At 49.1% G+C, this 20,278-nt stretch overlaps 2 protein-coding genes across 6 annotated transcripts in view; both read right to left on the bottom strand.

Annotated features, from left to right (window-relative positions):
* Positions 1–16,155, bottom strand: part of SFXN5 (sideroflexin 5) — a 116,303-nt gene extending 100,148 nt beyond the window's left edge. For all 5 annotated transcript variants that reach the window (XM_067704719.1, XM_067704720.1, XM_067704723.1 and 2 more), the window contains exons 1-2: positions 15,996–16,155; positions 3,344–3,412 (exon numbers count right to left, since the gene is read on the bottom strand). In XM_067704719.1, the coding sequence (XP_067560820.1) occupies positions 3,344–3,412; positions 15,996–16,100 (174 nt within the window). In that variant the 5' untranslated portion in view covers positions 16,101–16,155. The remainder of the gene's footprint in view (positions 1–3,343; positions 3,413–15,995) is intronic.
* A 1,649-nt stretch (positions 16,156–17,804) lies between these two features.
* RAB11FIP5 (RAB11 family interacting protein 5) overlaps positions 17,805–20,278 on the bottom strand; it is a 36,070-nt gene continuing 33,596 nt past the window's right edge. The window contains 1 exon segment of the mRNA XM_067704717.1: positions 17,805–20,020. Coding sequence (XP_067560818.1) covers positions 19,817–20,020 — 204 coding nt within the window. The 3' untranslated portion in view covers positions 17,805–19,816.

The raw sequence follows: 20,278 nt of genomic DNA, 5'->3' as shown, positions 1-20,278 counted from the left end.
TGCTGGACTTCAGGAACCAGGCAGATTTTATGACAATATCCCAGGAATGATGGCGGAGGGGACGGCAACTTTCACAAGCATGTATGACCGATCTCAAAAGGGCCCCCAGACACTCGTCTTCCAGTTCATCGTGGTTACTCGCTCTCCTTCCCACTGTTTTTCCCTCTTGTTCCTTCTCTCTCCTCTCTTTGGGAGGATCAAAAAGCACAATTCTTCCTCCTCTGTCAAGCAGGCAACCTCCTCCCTTTCTGAAGCCTTGCTCAAGACATTCTTAGAACAATGACAGCCTTCTTTCTAAGAGAAATTATGGTGAATAAAATTTGCTCCACCTCATTACACATACAAGGGTTGGAATCTTTTTGAAGCTTGGTCTGTTATAAATTGCAAACAAGTAGCTGCAAAACTCTCTCAAGATGCGTCTATCCATTGACTCAGCTAATGCCCCTCAGAACCGGGTCACCAGAAGGCTCAAGCTGCCCAGGATCTTTCCACCTCAGGACACTCTGGCTTCCAGAGCCACCTCCTCATGTTCTCCACTCTCCTCCCATCCTCACAGATGAACAGGCCTGTCCAGATCTCCTCCCCCTGGGCAGCCACCACCCCACGCTCCCTCCCAGGACACCAGCCAAGCTTGGGCCCTGGGAGAGAAAGTGCTTTGAAGACATAAGCCATGGTCTGTGGACTGAGCCCAGCAGAAGGGGGAACTGGCCCTCCTGGTAGCACCATAGTTTTGTGGGGAGGGGCTCAGGTAAGAGATTCTTTCCTCTTGGTGCCTCTAATTTCTCATTGTGTCCATGCAAATGGCTTTGCTAAGCAACCTGCCTTGACTAGAACCAGGGAGGGCATGAAGGGCCCACTCATGGCCCTTCCAGATTTTTTAGGGCCTAGAAGATCTTCTGTGGGCAGAAAATTTCCAAAAGGCCAGCAAGTAGTATTGGAAACAGTTCCCAGCTGGGATGCAGGAGGGAGAGGTCTAGTTCTTTCCAGGAAGCCTATCAGAATCTTTGATAAGGGGAAGAAACATGTGAAATTTGAAAACTATTCTAAAATTTCTGTTGCACTGGTTATTTCCTAGTCAGTAAATAGTTAAGTTTCCTTGACATTTCAATTAATAGTAAAAAAAAAATGTATGAGATTTTTAAATTTACTGATGGTGAAATAGGGAAAAGATGGTTCAGTGATATATAAGAATGCTGGGACCTTTCAAAATGCAAGAGTTGAAGACAAAAATGTGGTACAGGAAGCGAGCAGTAAAATGAAATGGTCTGGGAATGAGAGGAGGGTGGACTGGAGAGGTGCCTGTGAACAGCGCAGGCGGTGTGCTGCTCTGCAGCTGCCCATCCACCCCCAAAGTCCCTGCCTGCTTCTGTTAATCAGGGGAGCCCTGAAGAACCTCCGGACCTCCCCAGGCTCCCTCCACCATCTCTCAACGTGCCTCGAAGTCCACCCTTAATAAGCACTGGCCTTTACTGCCTCCTCCATCAAGCAGCTGGCATTTATGTCGGGATTTGTGTTGCAACTCTATCTAGCTGTGCATCGTTTGGGAGCTTTCAAGAAAGACACATAACCTAGGCTAGGTAGGTAGTTTCTCTAGTTGGGCGCTCTTCCAAATTTTTATGGAATCACTTTGATTACTCCTTAGGAGAATCTAGACAGGGCCCAGAAGTACAACAGCCTTGCCCTTAAGAGGCAGTACATCCAGAGGTAAGGTCAGCCAGTTAAATGCTTGAGTCCTTCATCCTTCCTGAGATACAGGAGGAAATCACGTATCAGGGTAATTCCCACATTGCCTAGTACTGGGCTGCTCTCCCAGGAACGATGGGAATGGTTCTAGGTCCAGGTACCTAGCAGGCCGTGTGCTTCTTTTCCCTCCAAGAGTTGAAGCAAGCCAATGCCCAGCACAGAGAAGATGAGCAGAGAAGTGCTGTCTACTCAGGGGGCTATAACTCAGAGGCTCAATGACTTGCCTCAGGGTATGTGGGGACCCAGAGTGGGAGCTCAGGCCTTCTTCCAGCTGAGTAATCTTGGGAGGGTTCCCTAAACTTGAGTTACCTGAACAGGAATGCAAAGGGCTCTGGAGACAAGCATACCTGCGTTCATACCCTGGCTCCATCACTGGCCAGCACCATGTGCATGAGACTTAACTTCTGTCTGTCTGTTTCCTCATCTGTAAAATGGAACTTAGAATAGAATCTACCTCATAGGGTTGCTTTGAGTTAATCTGACGAGCTTCTACATGTAAAGTGCTTATGACACTGCCTTGCTCACAGAAAATGCTTAATAAGTATCTGCTGCTTTACATGTGTAGCATTCCTGTACACATCTGTAAATACAATACAAAGGATATAAAGACACACTTCTTGGGATGGCTCAAATAAATCTGACAATACATTTAAATTTGATAATATCAAGGACTGGTGGAACAACTAGAACATTGTAGATGAGAATGTAAAATGTACAGCAATCTTTAAATGACAGTTTGGGAGTTTCCTACGAGGTTAAACGTTTACTTACCACACTTACCGTATGAGCCAGCAATCCGAGTCCTAGTTATTCACACAAGAGAAATGAAAGCATACGTCCACACAAAGAATGCTCAGAGCAATTTTATTGATAATAATCAGAAAATGGGAACAGCCCAGGTGTTCATCAGCAAGTGGATGGATAAACAAATTCTGGAACATCCTCTCAATGGAATGCTGCTCAGTGGTCAGGAGGGATGAAGTACTGATACATGCAACAACATAGATGAATCTCAAAAGCACCATGCTAAGGGAAAGAAGCCAGACACACAAGCCTACATACTGTAGGACTTCACTCATATGACATTCTAGAAACAGCAAAACAGCAGGGACAGAAAACAGATGAATGGTTGCCAGGGGCTCAGCATGGGGTGTGGGAGATGGATTATAAACGGGCATGAGGAATGTGCTAGGGTGACAGAAACGTTCTACATCTTCAGCATGGTGTGGACACGACGCAATATGTTCGTCAAAACTCATAGGATGGTTCACACATAAAAGGTAAACTATACCTTATACTCAGCCTCACCTATCCGAGGAGGGAACTGTGTAGGGAGAGGGTATGAAGGATCCTTTTTTGTTCTACTTAAATGCATCTGAACTGCATGAACTCTTGTAATACAATCCATGTACTTGGTAATAATTTTATGGAAGTTTGAAATAATAATAATGACATATATCTACCTTGAAGGGATGTGGTGAGATTCAGATGAAATGAGATAATGTGTATAAGGCAAACACACAGATGACCTATGGACCTTCCAAAGTCACAAGGTATAAAGGCCAAGGGGTCTCCATCGAGAGTGACAGCCATGACTCACCTCAGTGACAAAGAGTGTGCGAGGGTCGATGATGTCCAAGAAGTGCCTGAAGCGACCGTAGAAGGATGTCTGGAGAAGGGGTGGGAGAGGAGACTGGATGAGTTTCTGTACTCCGTCCTCCAGACAATGGGGAACACTACCCACAGCTCATCCTTACTGCCAGTGTCCCACAGTCCCCAGGACTCCCCAAGCGGGTGAGGAACACCAATGAGGCCTTACTTCTCAGTGACCTGAGGGCAGCTTTCCCAGGTCTGAGCTTTCTAAAGTCAACTCAGAAAGACCATTAAGACACTCAGTGACTGTCCCAATGTCTCTTCCACGTGCCTCCCATTCTGCTCCCAATGCCCTGAGATCTACGCCAAGGCTTTCAGCAGCTCCCGGGCACCACTGAGCACGCAGACTGGAGGGGAGGTCTGGTGCCCAGCCCTCTCCCAGTCTCTCCTGCCCAGCACAGCCTCTCTGCTTTACTTAGGACCCTCGAGTGAGGTAGGGTCCCTCCCCAAAGTCCAGCACAGGCACTGCCCCCAGGTGGAACTCAAACACGGTGGTGCCCAGCTCGCAGCCCTCAGGCCTTCCTTCCCCCATAGCCCCATTGCTGCTGTGAGGCTCAGGACAAGGGGCCAGCTCCCCTATCCTTGCCCCAGAGCAGGGCCCTTGGAAAAGGAGGGCTTTGTGCTAAACAGGCCACAGGCATTAGAGCACAATGAAAAGAAACCAAGCAACGCTGCTGCTGGGCCTTCTGCCCTCAGGACAGGGCCAGCTTGGCAAAGCCAAGCTCAAGGGGAGGAGAGAGGGCACAGAGCTAGGGGACAAAGGGGAAAGCTGCAAACGCCGGGGGTTCATGCCTCACTACACTCAGGCTGTGTCCCAAATCCTCCCTGGAGCCCCACAGCTCTCCAAGCTCATCCTCCGCTCAGTGGAGGAAGAAGCCTCCACACTCTTTTCCCTTCTCACTAGGGCACCAGACCCTGCAGCCGATTTCTGCTCTTCCGCTTCCCAATAAAGACCACAGAAGGACCCGGGTCACCAAAAGGTCCCCTGCACACACCAGGCCCCATGCCACCTCCATCTCTCTGCTCACCATGGCACCCCCTGCATGGAGCAGCCTTTCCACCCCCAGCCTTTCACAGACGCATCAAGCTTCCACAGCATTCCTAACTAAAACAGTTGCTTCTCTAACCTCTTATAACTCAAATGGCCTAAACCATTTCCCAATTTATACATGATGCTCAATCAGAGACGTTCAGAGGTGTGGTCAGGGGTATATGCTGAGGACACTCACTGCTGCATTATTTATAGAGGCAGATTGTTAAAATGACGATCGATTTACATGATCGAACACTACACAGCCATTTAAAATCATGTTTTCAGACAAAGTTTATGACATGCAAAAATGCTTATGATTTGTGAAATGCATGTAAAATGCATGATTCCAACCTAATAGACAGGAGATAAATAGAGCTAGATAGATATTAAATGGATAGCAAAGAGATGGGATGACCTCCACTAGAATAAACCAGGGTTCCTTAGAGAAGTGGCTGATTCCAGGGCTGGGGCAGGGAAGGTACACGATGAGACTGGCACATATTGTTGTGCTAGAAAGTAATGAAGTGCCACATCCCAAAATGATGGGGCATGTTCAAAGGACCAGCAAGAGGCAAATGGACGTCGTGTGCCTCTGAGAAGTTTCCACTAGTGCTCACATAGTATTCTGAAGGGACTGAGTCTAATCATGTGAAAACATCAGACAAACCCAAACTGAGGAGCATTCCATAAAATAACTGGCCTTGTTCACCAAATATGTCAATGTCGTAAAGACAAAGAAAGACTGAAGAACTGCCCCCACATTAAAGGAAACTAAAGAGACAAGACAACTGAATGCAACGCATGATTTTCGACTGAATCCTGGACTAGAGGGGGAAATGCGCTCACGGACATTGCGGAGAAAACTGACAAAATTGGAATAGGATTATAGATTAATAAAAGTAGTGTACTCAAATTAAATTTCCTGAATAACCGTACTGTGGTTATTGCTATAGACTGAATATTAGTGTCCCCTCAAAATTCATATGTTAGGGCTTCCCTGGTGGCACAGTGGTTAAAAATCCACCTGCCAAGGCAGGGGACATGGGTTCGAGCCCTGGTCCGGGAAGATCCCACATGCCTTGGAGCAACTAAGCCTGTGCACCACAACTACTGAGCCTGCACTCTAGAGCCCGTGAGCCACAACTACTGAGCTCTTGTGCCACAACTACTGAAGCCCACATGCCTAGAGCCCGTGTTCCTCAACAAGAGAAGCCACAGCAATGAAAAGCTCATGCACCACAATGAAGAGTAGCGCCCGCTAGCTGCAACTAGAGAAAAGCCTGCGCAGCAACGAAGACCCAATGCAGCCAAAAATAAATAAATAAATAAATAAAAATAAAGTTCCCTTAAAAAAAAACAAAACTCATATGTTAAATCCTAAGTCCCTAGGTGATGGTATTTGGAGATGAGGCCTTTGGGAGCCCTCATGAATGGCATTAATGCTGTTATATTGACTCCAGAGAAATCCCTTGCCCCTTCCACCATGTAAGAGCACAGTGAGCTGTCTATGACCAGGAATCAGGCCCTCACCAGATACTGAATCTGCCAGTGCCTTAGTCGTGGACTTCCCAGACTTCAGAACTGGGAGAAATTAATTTCTGTTGTTTATAAGGCACCCAGTCTATGGTATTTTTATTATAACAGCCCAAACAGACTAAGAGATGTAAGAGAATGTCCTTGTTCTTAAGGATACACTGAAGTATTAAGGGATAAATGAATATAATCTACTCTCAAATGGTTGAGAAAAAATAACATGTATAGGAACTTCCCTGGTGGTCCAGTGGATAAGACTCCGCGCTCCCAATGCAGGGGGCCCAGGTTCAATCCCTGGTCGGGGAACTAGTTCCCACATGCACGTCACAACTAAGAAGTCCACATGCCGCAACTAAAGATCCCACGTGCTGCAACTAAGACTCAGTGCAGCCAAAATAAATAAATATTAAAATAAATAAATAACGTGTAAATATACAGGGTGGTAATAAAATCTGGAAATGTAGGCATTATTATTCTGTTTACAGATTGAAGATGTTCTTGGTAACATGTATATTTGCTATGTTTCTGGACTTTATGATCATCTGTAGACAAAGAATAATAAAGGAAATGTGACAAAATGTTAAAAACTAGTGGATCTAAGCAAAGGGTATATGGAATTTCTCTGTATTCTTCTTGCAACTTTTCTGTAGACTGAAACTGTTTCAAAATTAGGATTTCAAAATCATATTATTTAAAAAGCTAGATGAAAATATATTAAAATGTTAACAGATTTTTATTTATGGATTTTTATTTCCATATCTTTTATATTGCTTTTAAAATGAAAAAAAATCAGTATTATGTATAATATAAATAAGTAATATTCTATTTTTTAAATATATATTTAAATTAAAATACAAACTGGTCTATTACTCGATTATAAGCTCCTGAAGGATGTGGGCTATTGGATATTCTTTCTGTATTATCTTCCTTGGCTCCTGGTCTTGTGTTACACACCTAGAAGAGGCTCCACAAACACACTGGCCACAGGAATGAATGAGTGGGCCAGTGAACAGCCAATGCCCGGCAGTTAGCAGCCCAAGGAGGGAAGAGGATCAGCAGGGGCAGAGGTGAAGGCCTGAAGGAGAACGGCCTGAGGGAAGCAGCTTCTTGAAGATGATCCAGTGCAAACATCCAGCCTCTGACTTGCCCTGTGGTCTGTCACTGCCTTCATCCTGTCCCGGCCCTGCTAACCCTCTCGTATTACTCTCCACCACTGCCACTGCGAGAGAGTCCTAAGTAAGACATTCGGCTCCATTGATACCTACAAACCCATACTGGACTAGCTGAGGGAACACCACGACGAACAAGCCCGCAAGGAGCCGAGACCATCAAGAGAGACAAACAAGTAAACAGATAACTATAAAACACTGTGATCCCTAGGGCTTCCCTGGTGGCGCAGTGGTTGAGAATCTGCCTGCCAATGCAGGGGACACGGGTTCGAGCCCTGGTCTGGGAAGATCCCACATGCCGCAGAGCAGCTAGGCCCGTGAGCCACAACTACTGAGCCTGCGCGTCTGGAGCCTGTGCTCCGCAACAAGAGAGGCCGCCATAGTGAGGCCCGCGTACTGCGATGAAGAATGGCCCCCGCTTGCCACAACTAGAGAAAGCCCTCGCACAGAAACGAAGAGGCAACACAGCAACAATAAATAAATTAATTAATAAACTCCTACCCCCAACATCTTCTAAAAAAACAAACAAACAAAAAAAAACCAACACTGTGATCCCTGCCTAAATGAGGCATCATTATGGGCACAGGAGACACAGTTTATTCCTCCCTAGTGAGTCAGGAAGCTTCCCAGAGGAGCTGGGATGAGTGGATGGATGCGTTTACCTAGCAGAGAAGGGTATCAGCAAGAGCTCAAAGGCATGCAGGCTCGGGTCAGAAACTGCACCAGGCTCCTGTGGTTTTTTCAGTCATTCACCAAATAGCTATTGAAGACCTACTGTGTGCCTAAGACTGTGCTAGGTCCTGGGAGTAGAGCAAGGTTAACTGACTAGGGGAATGAGGAATAACACAGTCATGGTAATGCCTAGATCTCTAGTCAGACACTAATGCTTATTAACCAGGATAAGGAAAGCAAGAAGCATACTGATTTAGTGGAGAGGAAGATAACAGTTCTGGATTGGCCACGTAAACTTGTGATACTTAAAGGGCCTTCCAGATGTAACCTCTCAACAAACACTTAAACATATAGGCCTAAGATTCAAGAAAGGGGTTCTGAGTTGGAAATGCTAGGCATACACGTCCTAACCCAATCAGACTAACCTCCCCCACTACCCTGGGAAAAAGTCAGGCTTACTGACTCACTGCAGTAAGGGAGGGAGGCCACAAAGTAGAGGAACTATAAGGCATTTTGTCAAACAAAGGGAAAAAACTGAGTTAGTGCAGAATTCTGGGGAAAGGTAGAGTAAAATAAATGAAGCAGTACATTAACAGGCTGGAAGCAAAGCAGGGCTGTGGGGAAGGGGGTCCACATAGGTCTGGACTGAGAAGTAGACGTAGGGTTGTTTTTTTTTTTGAAAACTATAAAGTTAAAGCTCCTTATTTGAAGCTCTGCACTTGCGTTGATTCTCTGAGTCAAAGTGCCACAGGCCCACCAGTCAAAAGGGGATGTGTCATTCCCACTGTTACCTGGTTCTACAAGGATTGAACCATTAGCCACTGCAGTCTCTAACCTTCAAGACACCCTGAAAGGAGTTCAGGGCAGAGTTCAGGGCGGAGATCAGAAAGGAGGCTCTCTGTGCTCTGGGAAAATTGGCAGAACAGGCCTTCAGAGTTAAACATTTTCAGGACAAATCTTTTATGAACATGGATTCTTGCATCTTCCCATACTTAGAAAAGCACTAAAACCATTAACTAAGATATCTGTTCCTCATGCGTGGCAGCAACCTTCTCCTGAGATGTGTGCTTGATTACAAGTACCCTTTGCCAAGATCATATACATGCTGACCTCCCCCTTTACCTCTTCAGAGCAGTTTCTCAGAGCTCTGTGAGAGGGTGTCTTTCAGACTATAGTCCTCAGTAAGACACTAAATAAATCAACTCACAGTTCTTACGTTCTGTGTTTTTGTGGGGGTTTTTTGTTTGTTTTTGTTTTTGTCTTTTACATCTTTATTGGAGTATAATTGCTTTACAATCGTGTGTTAGTTTCTGCTTTATAACAAAGTGAATCAGTTATACATAAACATATGTTCCCATATCTTTTCCCTCTTGCGTCTCCCTCCCTCCCACCTTCCCTATCCCACCCCTCTAGGTGGTCACAAAGCACCGAGCTGATCTCCCTGTGCTATGCGGCTGCTTCCCACTAGCTATCTATTTTACGTTTGGTAGTGTATATATGTCTATGCCACTCTCTCACTTTGTCACAGCTTACCCTTCCCCCTCCCCATATCCTCAAGTCCATTCTGTAGTAGGTCTGTGTCTCATAGTTTTGGAAGTTTTAGCCACAGCAATCAGAGAAGAAAAGGAAATAAAAGGAATCCAAGTCGGAAAAGAAGAAGTAAAGCTGTCACTGTTTGCAGATGACATGATACTCTACATAGAGAATCCTAAAGATGCTACCAGAAAACTACTAGAGCTAATCAATGAATTTGGTGAAGTAGCAGGATACAAAATTAATGCACAGAAATCTCTGGCATTCCTATACACTAATGATGAAAAATCTGAAAGAGAAATTAAGAAAACCCTCCCATTTACCACTGCAACAAAAAGAATAAAATATCTAGGAATAAACCTACCTAAGGAGACAAAAGACCTGTATGCAGAAAATTATAAGACACTGATGAAAGAAATTAAAGATGATACAAATATATGGAGAGATGTACCAAGTTCTTGGATTGGAAGAATCAACACTGTGAAAATGACTCTACTACCCAAAGCAATCTACAGATTCAATGTAATCCCTATCAAACTACCAGTGGCATTTTTCACAGAACTAGAACAAAAGAATCAACGTTGTGTCTGTTTTTTTCTAAGTCGACACTACTGATACATTTTAAACAGCAAAGTTTCTGGCAATCTATGACCTTGGAGAATGTGATTTCTCAGTGAGTATGAAAGAGTGGCTCCCCAAAGAAGGAGGTGGCTGGGATACCTCAGGGCTGAGCAGGCCCTAGTCAGAAGCACTCTTCTTTATAGCTGCCTTTATGTGTCTGTCCTCCCTGCCTGATGCAGGACACAGCAGGGAAGGTTTCTACCTTCTCAGCCTAATTAGTTTTTATTACTTTCTCAATAGTTTAATATGTATGACTTTTTTTGCCCTCCAAAATTCAGACCCCACTTTTACCCCATCAGATAATCAGTGGATGTCTTTCCTTCCCTTTTGCTTCACTGGAAAAATGAGTCAGCCAAGTAATTCCTTCCGTTTCCCTTCACAAGAAAGGTGAGTCAGCTAATTCTCAACAGGGGCTCAAGGCCTGCTGCCTTCCTAACTCTGGGGCCTGGCCCAGGAGAGCACAGCCAGAGAGCTGCCTCGGGAGCAGCAGCTGTGGGCAAAGGCCTGAGAAGAAACTGATAGTCCGCCTGCACCCAGACCTCTAAATCACTGAACCTGCAGCCCAAAGGCGGAAAGGCTGGACCAGCTCAGTAGTCCTCAACCAGGCTACACACTGAATCACCTGGGTTTTCTAAAATCCAGCCTGTACACCCAAGGATTTGAATGCTATTGGCCTGGGGTGGGCTCCAGGCATCGGTGTCTGTTTAGAAACCTGCCCAGGTGATTCCTGTGCAGCAGGGGTTGAGAGCCACTGGACTGGAAGGTGTTGACCGTGTCCACAGCACAAACAAGCCCCAGGACCAACCCTGGGAAACAGTCGCTCTCTAGCCTATAGAACGTAAATGTATAACTACCTGCAAGGCATTTTCACTTTAGAACTTATTTCAGGCAAACTATATGAGAAGCTTCCCCATTGCCTCCTGACTCTCAGCCCACACAAACCTCTCCATCTTGAAGTGAAGAGTGCATTTTCCTGCCCACAAGCTCCCTGGACCCCAGAGAGAGCCCTATGCAACCCACCTGCTCTGCTACCGTAGGCCTTGGTGGATTTTGGACCCAGGACACACACAGCACACCCATACCCCCAGTCGTCATAGCAGATAAGTGAGATTTCAGAAGAAACAAGGAAGTTTAAAAAAAAAAATAAAGCAAACTTATTTCTGGATAGACTGAATCACAAATGGGAAGAATCATGTGTGTTTGTTTCCTGTCCTGGGGCCCAAATTGCCAAAAACGGTGTCAGGCCTGTAGGAAGAAAAGAGTGGGTTCAGGAAAGGAAATGAGCAGAAAAGGAGGAGGAAAGGGAGCAGTCAGTTCACAGAGCTCCCCCAGGCACTCCTGCCATCTTCCCTTCACCTGGCAACATGGGGCAGTGGTTAAAAGTATGGACTTGAGGGCTTCCCTGGTGGCGCAGTGGGAGAGTCCGCCTGCCGATGCAGGGGACGTGGGTTCGTGCCCTGGTCCAGGAGGATCCCACATGCCGCGGAGCGGCTGGGCCCGTGAGCGGTGGCCGCTGAGCCTGCACGTCTGGAGCCCGTGCTCCGTAACGGGAGAGGCCACAACGGTGAGAGGCCCACGTACTGCCAAAAAAAAAAAAAAAAAAAAGTATGGACTTGAAGTTTACAGGAACAACAGGGGACAGAGGAACATCTTAACTTATACCACAGAGATACCTTCAGTCACATTCAGAATAGGGAAATTGTACAGGACAAACAACGCAGTTTCTTCAACAAATGGAAAGAAAGAAAGAGGGAAGAACCAATAGATCAGAAGAGATGAAAGGAACCTATCAGTCAAATATGATGTGTGGGCCTTGTGGGATCCTGAATGAAACAGATCAATTATTTTTAAAATGATGTGACAATCAGGGAAATGTGAATAGTGCAACGGACTGAACGCTTGTCCCCACCCTACCCCCAAAGTCATATGTTGAAATCCTAACCTCCAGGGTGACTGTTTTAGGAATTGGGGTCTTTGGGAAGTGATGAGGTTACCCTAATGATTAGGATTAGTGCCCTTATAAAAGAGACCCCAGAAAGATCCCTCCTCCCTTCTGCCATGGGAGGTTACAGCTAGAAGATGTTATCTATGAACAAGAAAGCTGACTCTCTTCAGACAGTGAATCTGCCAGTGCCTTGATCTTGGACTTCCAGCTTCGAGAACTGTGAGAAACAAATTTCTGTTGTTTATATGCTACCCAATCTATGGTATTTTGTTACAGCACCCCAAACAGACTAAGACAAATAATGACTGGTTTGATGATATTAAGAAATAATTATTTTAGGTGTGTTAGTGGTATGATGGTTATGTTAAAACTAATCAAAAAACCCTCTGATACCATGTGAAAAAGAAGGCACTTCACCTCTGTGACATTCTCCCCCTAAAACCCATAACCATCTAACCATGAGAAAGACACTAGACAAACCCAAATTGAGGGACCTTCTATAAAATATCTGACCAGTACTTCTCAGAACTGTCAGGGTCACCAAACACAAGGTAAGTCTGAGAAACGGTCATAGATCCGAGGGGAGACTGAGGAAACATGACGACCAAATGGAATGTGGGATCCTGGAACAGAAAGATAACATTAGTGTAAAAGATAGTGAAATCCAACAAAGTCTGAAGTGTAGTTAATAGTAATGTTCCAATGTTGGTTTCTTAGTTCTAACAAATGTACCGTGGTAATCTGAGATGATGACATTAGGGGAAACTTGGGTGAAGGTTATACAGGAATTCTGCTACTTGACTTCTGTACACACAAAATTATTTCAAAAATTTTAAAGTTTATTTAGAAAAGCTAACCAAAAAAGTCTTTACTTTTGAGAGATATCTACAGCACGTACAATGAAATAATGGGCTTTGCTTTAAAATAATTCATTGGTTGGGGTGGGGGCATATAGGTGAAATGAGGTGGGCCTCACACTGGCAACTGTTGAAACTGAGTGACGGGTGCACAGGAGTTCATTGTCAATTGCCTCCACTTTTGCGTGTTTGAAAGCCTGCATAATAAAAAAGTTGACAATAAACAGACAAACGTAGACTCTGGAGCCAGACTGCCTAGGAAGTAACTGAATCTGTTTGTGTGCCGGTCTTCTCACCTATAATACATGGGATAACTGTACCTGTCTCACACAGTCGTTATGAAAATTAAATAGGTCAATGCACAAAAAGGTTAGAACGATGCTTGGCTAGCATTATCATCTTATGGGGAGAAAGACGGTAACAGACCAAAGCCCATCGAGGCAAGCTGTCTTTCTCCACCCTCTGACACTGCTCAGTGGCCCTCCTCCCCCTGCCCCCTTCACAGGGAGATCCTTGAGGAATGAAAGGAAGAAGGGTTCTGGGGGGACTCCAGGGAGTAAGGAAAGATCCTGCCTAGTCTTGCAGAAAGCAGTGATACTGGTTGGGGGTTGAGACTGGTGTCCCTGGATTGGGCTCTGGGACTGAGCCCTGGATTATGAACCACTCAGAGTTCAAGGGGCTGAAAGTAGCCAGTGTGGTGGGAAGCAGGATTCAAGGGGATGCGTGGAGTTTCCTCTGGAGCAAGAAGAGGCCGGCAGGGGTGGGCTGTGCAGGCCTTTGGGGCCTTCCAAACAGAGGTCTTTATCTCAGAAGCAGGGGAAGCCACTGGAAGGTGTTTAAGAACATATGTGTTGGGCGAGAGGGTGGGGCGTCACCTGATCAGACCTGCATTGTTGGGACTCTGCCATGCGGAAGAGGAAGGGATTGGAAGGGGGCCAGAGAGCAAGTAGGGAGCCCTGTCAGGAGGCTTCTGCAGTGGCTCAGGAGATAGATGATGGGGGCTCAGTCTAGGATTCCAGCAGTGGAGATAAGTGGATTTGAGAGCTATCTGAGATGAGAACCCTGGGCCTCTGGTTGCATTTAGAGGGTGAAGGAGAGGAAGGCAAGTATACAGGTGACTCCCAGTCTTGAGAGTCATCTGGGTGGCAGGTTGGGCTGCTTGCACAACCAGGGAATCGTGTGGAGGAGCAGATCTGAAGGAAAGGGAAGTTCCTTAACATGAATGAATATCACACTCACTGTGCTTTATGCAGGTCACTATGCTTGGGGAGAGGTGCTTCAAAAGCAAATACAACAAACACTAGCTGCCCTCAGGAGTGGTGCCAAAAAGAGGTACCAGCAATGGCTGCCTGAACAGTAGCCTCAAAGGTGCATTTATGGCTTCAGCGGTGATCACAGCAAAGGGCTCAGTCATTAAAGCCACTAGGAGGTTCTCAAATATCTGTTGTGTGACTGAATGTCCCAGGACAGGTACTGGGAAAAAATGAACCCACAGATCTTTATTCAGCACATTACTATGTGCCAAGCCCCACCTCAGGGTAGGATGGAGACAAGGGAAGGGCAAGATCAGCCCCTCCTCTCAAAAGGTGTTCACAAGTGTCGAGGAGACCAAGTAATCACACAGAGAACCACAGGGCAGACTGTTGTAAAGGCTGACCTTTGAGGATCCCACTTGGGGTGGCCAAAGAGGCAGGCAGGAGGGAGTCTGAGACCTGGGCCCACCAGGGGGTAAGGGGAAGAAGGGAGGAAGTGTTTAGGGGAGGAGGCCGGCCTGAGTCTTGAAGGACCAGTACAACAGAATGTGTGTGGAGGGCGGAGAAGGGGGTCAGCTAATGAAGTGTCACTCAAGTCCAGGCAGAGGAACCCCTGACAGGCAGTTCCAGGTGGCACCCTGCACTGACAGGATGACACCAGTCTCGCCTCAGATACCTACATGCTGAGATGGTTTATTTTTTAAAGGAATTAAAGTCCTGTTTAAAAACAGTGGGGACATTTTCTCAAAAGGCTCATAAGCGCAACTCCTTAATATCAGCAAAGCTCAGTGCACCACTTTGCTGGAACGAGTCCCTCTCCCACCATCATGAAAACAACCAACCAATCAACCACTGCACCGACCTTTGTACAATTTCCTTTCTTCCTGCAAACTTCTTTCCGTCCGCCTCCACTGCCCCCCACCCCCGGCAAGCCTGGTTCACTTCAGCCGAATCTCTTTGCCCCTTTTCCTAACCAAGTCCATTTCCTCATCGCTGGAGGCAGCGGGGACCCGGGAATGCGGCGTGGGAACGGCCCTTCCCAGCCTCCAGCCCGGGCCGCACGTCCCGGCTGCGGACCCTATCCCCTTCTCCTGGGCCGAGGGCGAGTTAGAGACACCCTGTCTGGGGTTCCGAAGGAAAAGGACGACTGTCACAGTGCCCCGAAGAGTCATATCGGGTCGGACAGAGAAGAGCGCTCCGTGGAGGTCGCAGCGGGGTAGGGGGTTGGGGCAGGCTCCCGGGGACGCGGACCCTCCGAGCGGCCGGCGGTCCCCTGGGATGACACAGCGTTTCCTCCGCACCCCGGCTCTCCCCGAACGTCCTCGCTCCATCTCCGGCAGGGCACCAGCCGGCCGACTCGCTACGTCAGTGAATCCCCCGCCGGAGGGGAGAGGGGTCGCCGGGCGGCGGGTACCCCTCGGCTCGCGGCCCTCACCCATCCCCACCGCGGACCCTGCTTGGGGTGGAGGGCTGGGAGCGGGGCCGCGGGGCACGGATGCTGCCCAGAGGCTCCGCGGGCAGCTCGGAAAGAATGTCTGTTGGTCACCACCTGGGGAATAAGTTAGAAGGCATCTGGGCCACACCAACTTCTCACCCAGGGCCGGACTCTAACTTTCCGCCTGAAGCGGACGGCTGCCCTGCCCAAGAGACCCTGCAGAAGCGGCTCGGACCCGGGAGCTCGGATCCCGGGCCGCGGCGGGCAGTGGCCAATCACAGAGAGCCTCGGGCGGGAAGGACTGGAGAGCACGGGCGGATGGGGAGTGACGGCGCCGATGGCCAATAGGGAGCCAAGGTGGGAGCCCTCGCCCACACCGCTGACCAATGGGAAAAAGGCGGCTGTGGCCGAGGTTCCCCCAGGCAGTAGCTGCAGGCTCCCTGGTGGCCGCGGGTCGGAGACCCTAGGGCTAAAGAGGATTTTGGAGAGGAGTTTGCTCGCCCTCCCTATGCTACCCACCGACCCTCAAGCCACAGCCCGGTCCTCACCTGCTGGAAGCGGGGTTTGCCCAGCTGGAAAGGCGGTGCATCGGTCGAGGCGTTAGCGGCACTAGCCGCCGCCGCCGCCGATGCTGTAGTCGCTGTATCCGCCATGGCCACTGACGCCCGCAATCTCCGGCCCTTTTAAAATGTCCCTCCTCGGCCCCCGCCACAGCTGCCTCTCCCGATTGGCCGTAAGCAACCGCAGCAAGCCGGAGGCGCAAGGGGTTGTGGGGAATGTAGTTTTTCTTGTCACGGAGCTTGACAACCCTAGACTGCGGAGAGTTGCACCGACTCAGACCGGGTCTCGGTTCCCGCCGCTAATTTTGCAGGCGTCGGCAGTCCGGGAGGAGTGTGCGTGTACGACTCTTAAGGTCTCGATAGGGGGCCATCGAGCGACCCCTCGCTGGTTACCTGCCCCTAGAAGTTTGAGTTGCTGCGGTGGGCGTCGCTCCTGGAGCTGCATGCAGCCCAGAAGAGCCCTACTGAAGTGGGTCCGACCCTTGGACCAGATGGGCAAGGACTCCAGACAATAGGGTAATCCTAGAAAACTTTGTACAAAGAATTGCACTGCAGAATCTTCATGCAGGTCCTTCCGTCGCCACCCTGCCCCTCGTCCCTTGCTCTCCAACTCAGTTCCTGGCGCATGCTGGGCGCTTGCCGCGCCATTGGCCCAAAAGACCTTAACTTTTTAATCTTAGCCTGATGCTGACTCTTTCTGGTCTCAGCCTAAATATTGCATTTGCCAATCCTCGCCCTGCTTCCGCAAAATCCACTACATATTCCTATAGCAGCCAGCACTTTCCTTTCGCAAGCCCTTGCAATTTATAATTATTTGTGGTTTTGACTATCTGCCTTTCCTACTGTGAGGTCCACAGAGCAGGAGTTGTGACTTTTGGATTCATTGCTAAGTCCTTAGTGCTAGCTGAGAGGGCTCACAGCAGAAACTCAAGTATTTGTTGCTGTATGAGTTAAACAGCAAGGACTTAAGAGCCTTGGCAGCCTTCACTTCCTCTAGCCAACCGGAGATCTCTCCCGGGGCCCAGTTCCTGGGCTGGAAGAGAACTGGGATGGGGGGAGGGGGAGGGGGTTTCAGAAGTGCTTAACAAGCACCAGCTACAAGGACTTTAGGTAAGAGGGGAAGTACTGCAGATTGTAGAGCAAGGCACTAGCAGGGATAATAAACACCCATGCACATTAGAGTAGCAGATTCCTAGCTGAAATATCTGGTCAGTGAGCCAGACTGGGGGGAAGGGCCACGGGAATGACTGAGGGACAGCTGCCTGTTTTGCCCAAGAGGACAGTAGAAATGTTTGGTTTTTGACCTTGGGAACCTAACCACCACCCCACCCCTCCCCCCACGCCCGCACTGTGAATCTCCTTAGGCTTATGGTGAAGTGCTGGGTTGGCTCATGCCTTCTGGACACTGCATGATCTGTAGCAGTCAGTTCCTCTTCCATGTCGAACCACGAGAAATGGACTTTTCCTAGCTGGAGAAAGTCTAGCTGGCCGTGAAGAAACCATTTGTATCTTGGATTTGTATCTTATCTTTCCCTACTAGACTAAGTGGCTTGAGAGTAGGAATCACGTCTTTTAAAATCCCTCTGTATGCCCCACATCACTCGGTAAATGTGGGTTTCCCGGGAATGAGAAAAGACAGAGCCCGGCCCACTCAGCAACACTGTGCTGCTGCCCCTGAGGTTAGGGCAGGGGCGGTTATCATCCGAGAACCGCATCATCTTGATTTAAGGCTGCTTTCTCCCCCACGGAAGCCTCCTTCATACACTTATCAAAACAGTAACACAACAGAGCCACCTGCAGTATGTTAATTTTTTATTCTTCATAAAGTGCTCAAAACATAAAGAACAAGCTCTTTATAAACAGGCGTTACAACTAGGAAGACAAACAGCAAAGCAGAACTGTGCCTGCTCCCTGCCCACCCCACCTGCAGCTCTCCTCCAAGTTATGGCTAGGAGCAAAAACAGCCACAAGAACCCCGGGCTTCAGCTCAAAACTCTTCTGAAGACATCCCTGCCCTGGGCATTTTGGAGGCCCATAATCAAGGGCGAGTGGAAGACCAGGATCAGGACTGAGACTGAATAGAGCCCAGAGGAACACCTAGTGGAGGAGTGATCCCCTTCCTCCTGAAGAGACACCCATCCAACCCCCAATGATCCTCCCGAAACATGATCAAAGTCTTGAGCACCTGTGAACACTCCTCAGCTCTGACGAGTGATTCTTAAGGTAGATAACATGACAGGGGCTTTCCCCCATGTGTGGGACTCCTCGGCTTCATCCTGGCAGAAGGAAGACATGACCCGGAGAGCACATCCCTTTCCACGGCTGTCCGAGTGACCCCACAGGCCGTCTCATGAAGAAGAGGTAGTCACAGAGGAGCTCTCACCTTCTCGGTGGGCCAAAAGCATCCCCCTTCAGCACCTCCTCACCGCACAATGCTAAGGCAGAGTACCCCCAGCCACCAAAGATTCCCTGCAGATACCATGGGCAAGTCTGTCATGTTTTCTGCAAGCAAACCAGGGGCCGGGCCAAAGGACAGACACTTTGTTTCAAAGTGCACTGCAGCCAAGCCAGGCAAGGACATGGAGCAGACCCTTTCGGTCTGGTCAGCAGCTAGTGGGTGAATGGGAGGGCAAGGAAGGCTTTTCCTAAGTGTAGGCAGAGGGGGACCTCCCACTCCCAGAATGTAGTTTTTATCCTAGGACCCTCCTCAATTTGTGCTGAGGGAGGAGGAGAGGATGGCAGGGATGCTGAGGGAGCAGCAGCAGCCTGGCCGGAACCTTAGCTGAAATTAACTCTAGGGGAGGGGCAGAGCATGCAGCAGGGCTGCCCCCACCCTCCTGTCCCATTCCCAGGGCCCCAAAAGATCCAACCCCATGTGCTCAACAGGAGGGGAGGGGGACGCCAACTAGGGGGAGAGGTCTACATCCGGAGGCTTTTGACCCTACCCACAAAAGGCACATTTTAATTGGTTTCCAAAAGTTCAAACCCTGCAGCAGCACAGTTTTGGCATCTGGACAGGCAATGAGAACAGAGCTGGAGGCTTGATCCCCAAACATAAGCAGCCCAAAGCCTGGAGGTGGGTGAGAGGGGCTCTCCCCACTCCTGTCCCAGCTCTCCATGCATTCACACATGACACTCAATGCAAAAGTCAGCAGACGAGGGTGGGGAGCGGCCCCCATCATCTCCCGCCATCTACGCTGCACTCGCTCGGCAAACAGCTGAAAGCAGTCAGACTTGGGACACGGCAGACTAGACCATACAGGCTCCCTGCTCCCAGGGAAATTGGACGTGAGGCTGAAGAGTAGGTGCCCTGGTTGCCCATAACTCACAGAGAACTGGGCGCTTGGTCCCTGCCACAGCCCCAGTACTACCAGGAGACCTCCAGAGGCTGGAGGGAGGTGGAGAAGACAAGGGTTTAGCCGTGGAAGAAATGCGGGTAATAAAGTATGTCCCAGATACCACCACATCGCATTGCAGCTCACCCCTGCTCCCTCTTGAGGGCGAAATTCTTTGCTCCAATTCCCTGGAGCCCCCAAAGCTAAGGGGTATGAAAATAGGCAGATGGGAAAGACTCAGGGCTCCCAAAGACACAAGTTGTACACAGAACTTGATGGCGCCAATGGGAGTCCAAAGGGCTCCCCTGCCAGCAGCCCCAGTTGAGGCAGGAGAGAGCGGGAACAAGGGGTGACAACAGAGGACAGGCTGCACCCAGACCCAGGTGAGAGTTCAGCGGGAGGGAGGGAGGGAGGGTGCGAGCCCTACTGGGTAGTGGGTCTGCGCCAAGCCTCTGGGGATGGGGGTGAAGAGGGCTACTTGGGGGGAGCAGGGGGAATCTGCAGCAGTGTGGGCGAGGTCTCCATGATCCGCACCAGCAGCCGGTCGATGTAGCTCTCTAGCTCCTGCACGTGCTCGTCGCGCTGGCTCAGCTCCCGCTCCCGCTGCAGGAGCAGACCGATGAGCTCGTCGTGGGTCAGGTGGTAGTATTTGGCCGACTGGTCCAGCACACCAGAGTCCTGAGGCCAGAGGGAGTAAGAGTGAGCAGGACAGCCTCAGGCCCACCTGCACCCCAGTTTCCCCACACAGGCCCTAGGAGCTGCCTCTGTCCCAATGCCAGGGACAGCCTAACTGGCTTCAAGGCTCTGGTGAGGGGGGCCAGGCCTGCTCCTTGCTCCACCCTGCCCAGCACCCGGCCCCTGACCTCGAGACACCTGACGTCTCTTCACAGCACCAAACGTCTGCTCTGACGCCCCAGGCACCCTGCTGGGCCTCAC

The sequence above is a fragment of the Pseudorca crassidens genome, chromosome 14 (genome assembly GCF_039906515.1).
Source record: "Pseudorca crassidens isolate mPseCra1 chromosome 14, mPseCra1.hap1, whole genome shotgun sequence".
NCBI lineage: Eukaryota > Metazoa > Chordata > Mammalia > Artiodactyla > Delphinidae > Pseudorca > Pseudorca crassidens.
This window is presented reverse-complemented; position numbering and strand designations above follow the sequence as displayed.